General features: G+C 64.4%; 1 protein-coding gene across 4 annotated transcripts in view; it reads right to left on the bottom strand.

Moving 5' to 3' along the window:
- Positions 1 to 87: 87 nt before the first annotated feature.
- The window catches only part of NOXA1 (NADPH oxidase activator 1), a 25,504-nt gene continuing 13,119 nt past the window's right edge, over positions 88 to 12,472 (bottom strand). For 2 of the 4 annotated variants that reach the window (XM_068164162.1, XM_068164164.1), the window contains 9 exons: positions 11,944 to 11,981; positions 11,101 to 11,236; positions 7,645 to 7,698; positions 6,426 to 6,495; positions 6,231 to 6,286; positions 4,427 to 4,599; positions 1,411 to 1,516; positions 1,174 to 1,297; positions 88 to 994 (listed from right to left, as the gene is read on the bottom strand). In XM_068164162.1, the coding sequence (XP_068020263.1) occupies positions 897 to 994; positions 1,174 to 1,297; positions 1,411 to 1,516; positions 4,427 to 4,599; positions 6,231 to 6,286; positions 6,426 to 6,495; positions 7,645 to 7,698; positions 11,101 to 11,236; positions 11,944 to 11,981 (855 nt within the window). In that variant the 3' untranslated portion in view covers positions 88 to 896. The remainder of the gene's footprint in view (positions 995 to 1,173; positions 1,298 to 1,410; positions 1,517 to 4,426; positions 4,600 to 6,230; positions 6,287 to 6,425; positions 6,496 to 7,644; positions 7,699 to 11,100; positions 11,237 to 11,943; positions 11,982 to 12,472) is intronic. The other 2 variants (XM_068164163.1, XM_068164165.1) reach the window with 2 other exon arrangements.

The following is a 12,472-nucleotide window of genomic DNA, read 5'->3' as shown; positions in this document are numbered from 1 at the left end:
TGTGACAGAACTTCCTCCCCTGGACACTGGCAGCTGGCTCCCAACTCACTCAGCAGCAGGACACAAGTGGGAGCTGGTTTCAGAGCTGCCAGCTCTGGCTCAGGGTTTACCTTCTGCTCAAGCCACAGAGCCCAGCTTCATCAGACACCAACCCCACAGCAGGTTCCAGCTCCAGGCACTTGAGGGGTTTATTCAGAGCAGCAGAGCCCAAGCCCAGCTCAGCTGCAGGAGTTGGGCACTTCAGTGCCTCCAGCTCCAGCCCCCAGCCCAGCACCACACTCCCCAGCTCCTCCCAAAGCCCAGGGCTGTGCCCACAGCTCCCCTCTGTGCTGCAGGACCCCTGCCCACACAGCATCCAGGCTGAGGAGGGGTCAGAGCCCTCTGCTGTGGCAGGTCCTTGGGGCACTGCTGTGGGCCGTGCCCCCTGGTAGTCCTCACCAAGTGTCAGCCCATGTGCAAAAGCCTTCTGGTGCTGGAGACAAGGACATGTGAGCCAAGGGCCTGGGGAGCAGGGCTCTGCCTCCTGCTCCCAGAGGGCTCTCCTGGCCTTCCCTAGAGTCAGGTTCAGCCTCTCCAGCCCCGGCCTGAGCAGCAAGGGAGAAGAGATTAACCTCCTGCCACCCAGCAGCCTGAGCCCTGAGCTGCCACAAGGCCATTCCCCACAGCCAGACACCAGGCTGCCCCTCTCCTCCCTGCCCTGCATGGGCACATCTCTGGCAGCAGCAGCACAGAGGTATGCCAGCTCAAATGGCTGCTGGACTGACCCCAGGGCATCTGGGAGGGGGCACAGCTCCTGGCCAGGGTCAGCAACCTCCTGGCTGTGGCCTGAGGGAGCTGGGGCTGGTGTGTGCCAGCCCTGGGAGCTGGTGTGGCTGGCAGCAGAAGGCTCCTGCTCTCTACAGGGAGGCAGCACCACAGCTGGTCTGGGTGGCAAAGCACTTGGGGAAGATGCCAGTCCTGCCCTTGCAGCGTCCCTCCAGCCACTCCTCGTTCACTGGGGACACAAAAGGAGCAGGGTGAGCCCCCAGGGGCCTCAGGGAGAGGCTTCCTGGCTGGGATCTCCCTCTGGGCAAAACCCAGCCCCAGCCCCTCGCTGCTGGGGGTGAGGCTGAGCCAGCCCTGGGGGAGGCCATCTGCTGCCCAGCACAAGCCTGCAGACAGCACTGGGGCTACCTTCAGAGAGCACATCCAGCAGGTCTCCCTTGCTGAACTCCAGGTCCCCTGGCCCCTGGGCAGGGTAAGGGTGCAGGGCCAGCATCCTGTAGAGCACAGGCCTGGCCGAGGGGGAGTCCGAGTCCTGCAGGAGGAAGGCAGTGTGGGAGAGCTTGGAGTCCCAGCAGAGCAGCCTGTGCCAGCAGAGCAGAGCAGCCTGTCCCAGCAGAGCAGAGCAGCCTGTCCCAGCCCACATACCTGGCAGCAGAGTGCCAGGCTGCCCTCTGCCAGCTGCTGCCACAGCCCCTCCGGATCCTGCTGTGCCTCCAGCGTGCCCAGCTCCGTGCCGTCCGTGTGCCTGTAGCTGAGGGGCAGGGGGGCAGCTCAGAGCCAGAGCTGGGCCCAGCCTGGCCCCCTGACACCTTCAGCCTGCCAAGCCCCCTGGGCTAGCCAGCTCTGAGCCTGCTGCCATGCACCACACCATGGGGCATGCTCAGGGGGGGCGCTGCTGGGGGTGACTGTCCCCTGCCCACACACTCCAACCCTCCTGAGTGCCCCCAGGGCTGCACAGTCAGGGGGGGCAGGGCCAGCTCCCAGGCTGCCCTGCACTGCTGCAGGTGTTCCTCCAGCACTGAGCTGAGCAGGATAAAGCCCAACAGCAGCTGCAGCTCCCCTCTCTGCTCCCCACTCCTCCACCATGGCACCCAGCTGCCTGGGAAAGACCCTCCAGAGGCCACGCAGCACAGGCTGCCCTCCATCCAGAGCCCCTGGGAGGCCAGCCCTGGGGGGTGGCTGTGAGACACAGCCCTGCTGGAGCCCTGCTGCAGCCCTGCTGGACCCTGCTGGAGCCCTGCTGGAGCCCTGCTGGACCCTGCTGGAGCCCTGCTGGAGCCCTGCTGGACCCTGCTGGAGCCCTGCTGGAGCCCTGCTGGACCCTGCTGGAGCCCTGCTGGAGCCCTGCTGGACCCTGCTGGACCCTGCTGGAGCCCTGCTGGACCCTGCTGGAGCCCTGCTGGAGCCCTGCTGCAGCCCTGCTGCACTGCTTTGGCCACAGGTAACTGCTCCCAGGAGGGCAGACACAGCTCCACACCCCAGGGCTCACCCCACCTCAGCCTCTTTGGCCCCCAGGGCTCACCCCACACTCACCTCAGCCTCTCTGCCCCCAGGGCTCAGCCCCACACTCACCTCAGCCTCTCTGCCCCCAGGGCTCACCCCACACTCACCTCAGCCTCTCTGCCCCCAGGGCTCAGCCCCACACTCACCTCAGCCTCTCTGCCCCCAGGGCTCAGCCCCACACTCACCTCAGCCTCTCTGCCCCCAGGGCTCAGCCCCACACTCACCTCAGCCTCTCTGCCCCCAGGGCTCACCCCACACTCACCTCAGCCTCTCTGCCCCCAGGGCTCACCCCACACTCACCTCAGCCTCTGTGCCCCCAGGGCTCAGCCCCACACTCACCTCAGCCTCCCCTGCCCCCAGGGCTCACCCCACACTCACCTCAGCCTCCCCTGCCCCCAGGGCTCAGCCCCACACTCACCTCAGCCTCCCCTGCCCCCAGGGCTCACCCCACACTCACCTCAGCCTCTCTGCCCCCAGGGCTCACCCCACACTCACCTCAGCCTCTCTGCCCCCAGGGCTCAGCCCCACACTCACCTCAGCCTCCCCTGCCCCCAGGGCTCAGCCCCACACTCACCTCAGCCTCCCCTGCCCCCAGGGCTCACCCCACACTCACCTCAGCCTCTCTGCCCCCAGGGCTCAGCCCCACACTCACCTCAGCCTCTCTGCCCCCAGGGCTCAGCCCCACACTCACCTCAGCCTCTCTGCCCCCAGGGCTCACCCCACACTCACCTCAGCCTCTGTGCCCCCAGGGCTCACCCCACACTCACCTCAGCCTCCCCTGCCCCCAGGGCTCACCCCACACTCACCTCAGCCTCTCTGCCCCCAGGGCTCAGCCCCACACTCACCTCAGCCTCTCTGCCCCCAGGGCTCAGCCCCACACTCACCTCAGCCTCTCTGCCCCCAGGGCTCACCCCACACTCACCTCAGCCTCTCTGCCCCCAGGGCTCACCCCACACTCACCTCAGCCTCTGTGCCCCCAGGGCTCAGCCCCACACTCACCTCAGCCTCCCCTGCCCCCAGGGCTCACCCCACACTCACCTCAGCCTCCCCTGCCCCCAGGGCTCAGCCCCACACTCACCTCAGCCTCCCCTGCCCCCAGGGCTCAGCCCCACACTCACCTCAGCCTCTCTGCCCCCAGGGCTCACCCCACACTCACCTCAGCCTCTGTGCCCCCAGGGCTCACCCCACACTCACCTCAGCCTCCCCTGCCCCCAGGGCTCACCCCACACTCACCTCAGCCTCTCTGCCCCCAGGGCTCACCCCACACTCACCTCAGCCTCCCCTGCCCCCAGGGCTCACCCCACACTCACCTCAGCCTCTGTGCCCCCAGGGCTCACCCCACACTCACCTCAGCCTCTCTGCCCCCAGGGCTCACCCCACACTCACCTCAGCCTCTCTGCCCCCAGGGCTCAGCCCCACACTCACCTCAGCCTCCCCTGCCCCCAGGGCTCAGCCCCACACTCACCTCAGCCTCCCCTGCCCCCAGGGCTCACCCCACACTCACCTCAGCCTCTCTGCCCCCAGGGCTCAGCCCCACACTCACCTCAGCCTCTCTGCCCCCAGGGCTCAGCCCCACACTCACCTCAGCCTCTCTGCCCCCAGGGCTCACCCCACACTCACCTCAGCCTCTGTGCCCCCAGGGCTCACCCCACACTCACCTCAGCCTCCCCTGCCCCCAGGGCTCAGCCCACACTCACCTCAGCCTCTCTGCCCCCAGGGCTCACCCCACACTCACCTCAGCCTCCCCTGCCCCCAGGGCTCACCCCACACTCACCTCAGCCTCTGTGCCCCCAGGGCTCACCCCACACTCACCTCAGCCTCTCTGCCCCCAGGGCTCACCCCACACTCACCTCAGCCTCTCTGCCCCCAGGGCTCAGCCCCACACTCACCTCAGCCTCCCCTGCCCCCAGGGCTCACCCCACACTCACCTCAGCCTCCCCTGCCCCCAGGGCTCACCCCACACTCACCTCAGCCTCTGTGCCCCCAGGGCTCAGCCCACACTCACCTCAGCCTCTCTGCCCCCAGGGCTCACCCCACACTCACCTCAGCCTCTGTGCCCCCAGGGCTCAGCCCACACTCACCTCAGCCTCCCCTGCCCCCAGGGCTCACCCCACACTCACCTCAGCCTCTCTGCCCCCAGGGCTCACCCCACACTCACCTCAGCCTCCCTCTCTCAGCCTGCTGCCCGAAGCGCTCCCGCAGCAGCCTGCGCAGCTCTGCCTCGGGGGGCAGCTGCCCTGCCCTCAGCACCAGGCTGCACTCACACCGAGCTCTCAGCACCACAGGTCTCTCCATGCTGGCTGAAGCTTCTCCATGGGCTGGTGGGAGCTGCTGGGAGAGGTGGGAGCACAGCCTGGTCATTCAGGCCTGTCTCAAATGGCAGAGCAGCATCAAACTGCAGGTCTGAGCCTCAGGGCAGCTACAGGAACAAAGGCTGGGAAGAACAACCCCATGGAGCAGTACAGCCTGGGTGCTGACCTGCTGGAGAGCAGCTCTGAGGAGGGGAGAAGGACCTGGGAGCCCTGGCAGACAGCAGGATGCCCAGGAGCCACCAATGTGCCCTCAGGGCCAACAAGGCCAATGCCATCCTGGGGTGCAGTAAGAGTGCAGCAAGTCCAAGGAGGTTCTCTGCCCTCCCTTCTCTGGCCTGGTGAGGCCCCATGAGGAATGCTGTGTCTAGTGCTGGGCTCCACAGCTCAAGGACAAAGAACTACTGGGGAGAGTCCAGCACAGGGCCACTGAGACGCTGAGGGCACTGGAACAGAGGCTGAGAGCTGGGGCTGCTCAGCCTGGGGGAGGCTGAGGGGAGACCTTGGTAGGGCAGGAAATGAGGCCAGACTCTTCCCAGTGGTCCCCAGTGGCAGGAGAAGAGGTGCTGGGCACAAACCTCAACACAGGAAGTTCCTTCTAAAGATGAGGAGGGATTTCTTCCCTGTGGGGGTGGCAGAGCCCTGGAGCAGGCTGCCCAGGGAGGTGCTGGAGCCTCCAGCTCTGGAGACACTGCAGACCTGCCTGGACACTGTGATGCTGTGAGAGCTGCCCTGGCAGATCCCCAGAGCTCCCTTCCCATCCATCCCTACCACTGTGGGTTCAAATGTCCCTCTCAGGACCCAGCAAACCTGTTCCTGGCTCAGCTGCCTTCCAACCCCAAGCTGTGAGCAGAGCTCCTCCAGCCAGCTGCAGAGGAGGAAGTTCTTCCCCAAGAGAGTGGTGAAGCCCTGGAATGGGTTGTGCAGGGAGGTGGTTGGGGCCCTGTCCCTGGAGGTGTTTAAGGCCAGGCTGGATGAGGCTGTGGCCAGGCTGATCTAGTGTGGGGTGTCCCTGCCCATGGCAGGGGGGTTGGGACTGGATGATCCTTGTGGTCCCTTCCAGCCCTGACTGATACTCTGATACTAAACCCCTGTGTTCTGCTGCCTGCTCTGAAGTCCAGCTGACCAAAAACTGGCTCCAAGAGCCCTGCAAAGAGAGGTGGCAAAGGGAGCAGAGCTGATCTGCTGCTGGCACTGCCACAGAGCTGCTGCCCCCAAGCAGCAGCTTCAGCTCCCTCACACCCAGGCTGCTCCAGAGGACACCCTCCCAGGAGAAGGCAAACCTGAATGACCTGTGAGCTGAGAGGGGCAGGAGGTGGCACCCAGGAGAGGAGGAGAGGCCTCAGCAGGGGCTCCAGGGACAGCTCTCTCCTGCAGAGTGGGCTGTACAGTGTGTGCCTGAGAACACAGCTGTGCCTGGGGCTCTGGGGGAGGGTGGCCAAAGGGCCCTGCCCCAGCCTGGGGCTGCTCCCAAACCTGCCTGGCTACCAGCCTGAGAGTGGCAGAGGGAAGACACATGGAAGCCTCTCTTTGGAATGGGGCAAGGGCCAGAGGAACAGCTCAGGGGTTTGGAGGACCTGGCCAGGACTCTTGCACTCTCCACAGCCCTGACCCCGTGAGGCTGTGCCAGCCCCAGCTTGTGAAACCCTTTACCTTCTGCCCTTCAGCACCAGCACTGTTTGCAGAGGCTTCTTCTCCCCCAGCAGGCTCTGCAGACCAAGAGCAGAGGAACAGCACCTGCAGTCAGCAGAGGCCTTGGCAGCCCTTCTGCAAGCCCCTAGCAGAGGGGCAGCCCTGAGGCTGGGGGTGCACAGGGCCTCCAGGGGGGCTCCTGGCCCGGGGCACTACCTGGCTTCTGATCCACAGGCAGCCGGCTGGGAGGCAGCTGGGCAGGAGGGAGGGGAAGGCCATTGGTGACCTGCAGCAGGACATCAGAGAGCAGGGCAGCTGGTGAGCACAGCAGCAGGCAGCAGGATGAGGCTGTGGCCAGGCTGATCTAGTGTGGGGTGTCCCTGCCCATGGCAGGGGGGTTGGAACTAGATGATCCTTGTGGTCCCTTCCAACCCTGAATGAAACTATGACACACCTCTGGGGTAACCCCAGGGACAGGCCCAGGCAGACAGCTCCCTGCATGGCTGGGTGAGGTGCAGCACTCAGGGGGAGGCCTCTGCAGCTCTTGGGCAGCAGGGAGCATGAGAACTTTGCTGGGACACTCCCTCGACCTGCTGCCCCTTGCTGGGCTGGGGCTGCTCATGCTTCACTGAGGCCTCACCCCACTGCCTGCCAGCCCCCCCAGCCAAGCCTGGGGCACCCACAGGGAGACAGCCCTGCAGCAAGCAGCCAGGTGTGTGCTGTGGCCAGGGCTGCACTCTTCATGGGAAGGGAAAAAAGGCCTCAGGACAAGCAGGTGCTGCAGCCAGCTCCCACGGGGCCAGGGCTCTGGGCTGCAGCCTCCTGCACTGGGCTCAGCTGGGAAGGGACTGGCATCATGTGTGGCACAGTGCAGAGGGGAGGGGAGGGATGGCTCCCTCGGTCAGAGGTGAGGCTTCAGGCCTCCTGCACATGGTCTGGAGGCAAAAGGCAGTGCCTGCTCCAGCCCCAGTGCAGGAGGTGAGCTGCTCTCACCCTGCTGGGCTGGACCATGGGAGCACTCCTCAGCCCTGCCCCGCCTGGTGCCCACACACAGCATGGCAGCAGCACACAGCCCAGGCCCCCAAACCCCTCCTTGGGCTGTGCTGTGCCTCAGCAGGCTGCAGTGGGTCAGGAGAGCTGTGGCAGCTGCTCCTCTCTGTGTGCCCCAGCAGCCCACAGCAAGTGAGAGGTGACAGCCTGGGCTGCAAAGCAGCACTGTGGTGGGCTGCAAGGCCAAGCCCCTGATGTGTGCCAAGGACCAGCACTGCCCTGCTCTTGACCCTCCTGCTGCCCCTGCTCAAGAGCAGCTGGTCTCCAGCCAGGGGGCCTCAGTCTTCCACAGCCTGTGGCTCTCACACAGCTCTGCTGTCCTGTGATAACCAAACGTCCCCAAAGCATCTCCTGGGCCCCTTCCCACCCCTGCTGCAAGGCTCACCCAGGGATCCATCGTGGAGGCAGGCTCCAGGAGAGAGCTTGGGATGTGCAGCTTCTGAGGAGACAGAGCAGAGCAGGGTGAGACAGCCCCAGCCCCCCCAGCCCCCTTTCTGTCTGCCCTGCCCTGGGGCACAGCCCTGCTTGAGAAAGCAGCAAGGAGAAGCTGCTCAGTTTTGCCCACCCTTTGCTTCTGTGCTTTACCCTGGGGAGCACTGTACCCTCAGAGCACTGCACTGGGGAGCACTGTACCCTCAGAGCATTGCCCTGGGGAGCATTGTACCCTCAGAGCATTGTCCTGGGGAGCATTGTACCCTCAGAGCATTGTCCTGGGGAGCATTGATGGGCAGAGGCCAACAGGATGGCATTCAACAAGTCCAAGTGCCAGGGGCTGCACTTTGGCTACGGCAATCCCATGCAGAGCTACAGGCTGGGGGCAGAGTGGCTGAGAGCAGCCAGGCAGAGAGGGACCTGGGGGTGCTGAGTGACAGCTGCCTAAACATGAGCCAGCAGTGTGCCCAGGGGGCCAAGAAGGCCAAGGGCATCCTGGCCTGCAGCAGGAAGAGTGTGGCCAGCAGGAGCAGGGAAGTCCTTGTGCCCTGTGCTCAGCACTGCTGAGGCCACACCTTGAGTCCTGTGTCCAGTTCTGGGCTCCTCAGTTCATGAAGGACATTGAGAGACTTGAAGGTGTCCAGAGAAGGGCAAGAAAGCTGGGGAGGGGTCTGGAGCACAGCCCTGTGAGGAGAGGCTGAGGGAGCTGGGGTTGCTTAGCCTGGAGAAGAGGAGGCTCAGGGGAGACCTTCTTGCTCTCTCCAACTCCCTGAAGGGAGGTTGGAGCCAGGTGGGGGTTGGTCTCTTCTCCCAGGCAAGCAGCCCCAGAACAAGAGGACACAGTCTCAAGCTGTGCCAGGGGAGGTTTAGGCTGGAGGTGAGGAGAAAGTTCTTCCCAGAGAGAGTTGTTAGCCATTGGGATGTGCTGCCCAGGGAGGTGGTGGAGTCCCCATCCCTGGAGGTGTTCCAGAGGGGAGTGGATGTGGCACTTGGTGCCATGGTCTAGTCATGGGGTCTGTGTTGATAGGTTGGACTCGATGATCCTCGAGGTCATTTCCAACCTTAGTTATACTGTGAGACTGTGAGACTCAGAGCATTGCCCTGGGGAGCACTGCCCTGGGGGGCACTGTACCCTCAGAGCATTGCCCCCCCTGCTCCAGCAGCTCCCTGGGGGCTTTCTAGTGCTCTTGGGAAGAATCTCTGGGACTTTCTGGAAGCAAGTGATACCTGCCCTGGGCTCTACCCAACCCAGAGTGCCCTGGCTCTGCCCAACCCAGGCTGCCCTGGCTCTACCCAACCCAGGCCTGGCTCTGCCCAACCCAGGCTGCCCTGGCTCTACCCAACCCAGGCCTGGCTCTGCCCAACCCAGGCTGCCCTGGCTCTACCCAACCCAGGCTGCCCTGGCTCTGCCCAACCCAGGCTGCCCTGGCTCTGCCCAACCCAGAGTGCCCTGGCTCTGCCCAACCCAGGCTGCCCTGGCTCTACCCAACCCAGGCTGCCCTGGCTCTGCCCAACCCAGCGTGCCCTGGCTCTGCCCAACCCAGGGCTGCCCTGGCTCTGCCCAACCCAGAGTGCCCTGGCTCTGCCCAACCCAGAGTGCCCTGGCTCTACCCAACCCAGGCTGCTCTGGCTCTGCCCAACCCAGGCTGCCCTGGCTCTGCCCAACCCAGAGTGCCCTGGCTCTACCCAACCCAGTCCTGGCTCTGCCCAACCCAGAGTGCCCTGGCTCTACCCAACCCAGGCCTGGCTCTGCCCAACCCAGAGTGCCCTGGCTCTGCCCAACCCAGAGTGCCCTGGCTCTGCCCAACCCAGAGTGCCCTGGCTCTACCCAACCCAGGCTGCTCTGGCTCTGCCCAACCCAGAGTGCCCTGGCTCTGCCCAACCCAGAGTGCCCTGGCTCTGCCCAACCCAGAGTGCCCTGGCTCTGCCCAACCCAGGGCTGCCCCTGGCTCTTGCAAGCAACATGAGAAATGGTTTCTGCCAGCCAAGGCTTCTCCATGCTGCCATAGTTCTCTCTTTCTATCCAAGCTGCTTACCCTGCAGCTCCCCAGTCTGCAGCAAGAGCTCAGATTTGCTGGGCTTTAACTCCCCAGATCTTCTCCAGAGCCACTATTAAACCCTGGATGCACAGCTGAGACCTTCCCAAAGCTAATCTAAGAGGTAAGGAGCAACCTGCCAGGGGTGGTGTCCCCCAGGGTTCAGCACTGGGGCCTGTCCTCCTTACTGCCTTTACCAGTGACCTGGCTGGGGGCACTGAGGCACCCTCAGGAATTACTGTCTGCAGGTGGCACCAAGCTGGGTGGCTGTGTCCATAGGGAAAGCTTCACAGCAGGGTCTGGGCAGGGGAGAGCCATGGGCCAAGGCTCACTGGGTGAAGCTCAACAAGGCCAAGGGCCAGGGCCTGCCCCTGGGTCACAACAACCCCATGGGGAGCTACAGACCTGGGGATGTGTGGTTGGAAAGCTGTGGCTCAGAGAGGGCCCTGGGGGTGTTGGTTGGCAGTCACTGAGCAGGAGCCAGCAGTGCCCAGGGGGCCAAGAAAGCCAAAGGCCTCCTGGCTTGGGTCAGCAGCAGGGTGGGCAGCAGGAGCAGGAGGTGACCATCCCCCTGTGCTCAGCACTGGGATTTGAGGCCACAGCTGGAGTGCTGTGCTCAGCTCTGGGCCCTCCCTGCAGGAAGGACACTGAGGGGCTGGAGCCTGTCCAGAGCAGGGCAGCCAGGCTGGAGAAGGGCCTGGAGGCCCTGGGCTAGAGGGGGGCTGAGGGAGCTGGAGGTGTTCAGGCTGGAGAAGAGGAGGCTGAGGGAGACCTCACTGCTCTCTACAGCTCCCTGCAGGGAGGTTGGAGTGAGGAGGGGGCAGCCTCTGCTCCTTGGTGCCAAGGGCCAGGAGCAGAGGCAATGCTTCCAAGCTGCCCCAGGGGAGGCTCAGGCTGGAGCTCAGGAAAGATTTCTGCCCTGGAAGGGATCTCAGCCATTGGCAGAGGCTGCCCAGGGCAGTGCTGCAGTGCCCATCCCTGGGGGGGTTCCAGCAGCTGTGGGCCTGGTGCTCAGGGCCATGGTTTGGTGCTGAGCCTGCAGTGCTGGGCTGGGTGAGCCTGGGGGGCTCTGCTGTGCTGCTGTCTCCTTGGCTCCACTGGAGCTCCCAGGTGACAAACACTGCTCCACACTGCACTGCCCCTGGGGAGGTCTGCTACCCTCAGGAGATTCCTGCCCCAACACATGCCCTGCAGAGGTGAATGAAGCTGCCAGAGAGCTCCATGCTCAGCAGCCAGGCAGTGGAAAGGAGCTGCTGAGCTCATCCTCTGCCTGCAGTGCTACAGGTAGCTGCCAGGGAATGTGCTCAGAGGGCTGCAGCAAGCTCCTGTGGTCTCTGCTGGTGGGGCTGGGCTGAGCTCCCCCTGCTCCTTACCTGCCCATCGTGGATGGCCGTGGCCCAGCCATCTGCTCCCCGCAGCAGCACAAAGACCAAGCTCCCTGCCCTCAGCCCCGGCGCGCCCTGCGGGCAGTACTGCGACACCACTCGGCAGTAGCTCTCCTCACTGTCCCTGCAGAGGAAGGGGACAGCGGCTCCACTGACCCTGCAGCTCTGCTGCTGGCTGCCTGTGACCCAGGGCACTGCACCCAGCCCAGCTGGCACGCTCCGGCTGCTTCAGGTGCTGCCAACCCCTGGCTTCCATTGCTGCTCCTTGGTCCAGCTGGGGACAGAGGAGCTGGGCAAACACTGGCTGCCCAAATGCCACTGCCCCACTCCCACTGTGCTGAGGAGCACTCTGCAGGTCACAGCAGCTATTGAGCTCAGCCCTGCTGGTTCAACAGCACCAAAGCAAATCACATCCATGTCTGATGAAGCAAGGCTGCCTCTGGCTCACAACAGCAGCGCTGGCAGGCAGAATCCAGAAGCCTTGCCCTGGGAACCAGCACAAGACAACTGAGCCTCCCCTGCCACAGCCCTGGGCAGGTCCCACAGCCCCTCTCTACCCCCCACTCCCCAGCCATGGCACGACCCCTGCCTGCCTCCCCAGCGTGCCCAGCTCCTGCAGCCTGCCCCAGGTCCTCAGGTGGGAGGTGCTGGGGACCGGCAGTGCCTGTCGCAGCCACACAAACCTTGGCACCTTCCTCATTCACTCCACCCCGGTGAGGAGGGGGTGTGGACCCCACAGAGCCCTCTGACCAAGGCCTCAGAGCAGAGAGCAAGTCCTTCTGGAGAGAAATGGTGAGAGCAGAGGCAGGGCAAGGAGGGCTGAGCACTTACCGCAGAGCATCAGCGCCGGCGTGGGAGCAGCCCTGCCTCTGCGGGAGAAACAACACCTGGGGCTGCAGCACTGCCACCTCCCAGAGCCCACCCTGCTGCTTTGCTGTGGCTCCTGACCAGCCTTGTCACCCCAGACAGAAGGCTGCAGCTCTGCCCCTGGCCAGGATGCAGCTTCTCTTTCTTTATCCCACCAGGAAGCGACTAAGAAAATCCTCTCCCCTCCTCTGGGCTCTCAGGAGCTCAGCTCACAGGGCAAGGCAAACTTCCTGGAGTGTGCTGAGCAGAACAAAGCCTCCACTGCTACTCTGACATGGCAGAGAGACTACAAGTGAGATCTGGAGGGGCTGGAAGGTGTCCAGAGCAGGGCCAGGAGGAGGAGCAGAGGGCTGGAGCTGCTCTGCTGTGAGGACAGACTGAGAGAGTTAGGGCTGTGCAGGCTGGAGAGGAGAAGGCTCCCAGGAGACCTTCTTGTGGCCTTCCAGGATCTGCAGGGGGCTGCAAGAAAGCTGGGGAGGGACTTTTGAGGGTG

The sequence above is a fragment of the Melanerpes formicivorus genome, unplaced genomic scaffold (genome assembly GCF_026170545.1).
Source record: "Melanerpes formicivorus ecotype bairdi unplaced genomic scaffold, bMelFor1.0.p_v2 SCAF_77, whole genome shotgun sequence".
NCBI lineage: Eukaryota > Metazoa > Chordata > Aves > Piciformes > Picidae > Melanerpes > Melanerpes formicivorus.
The sequence above is the reverse complement of the archived record's forward strand: the minus strand, read 5'-3'. Positions and strand labels throughout refer to the sequence as shown.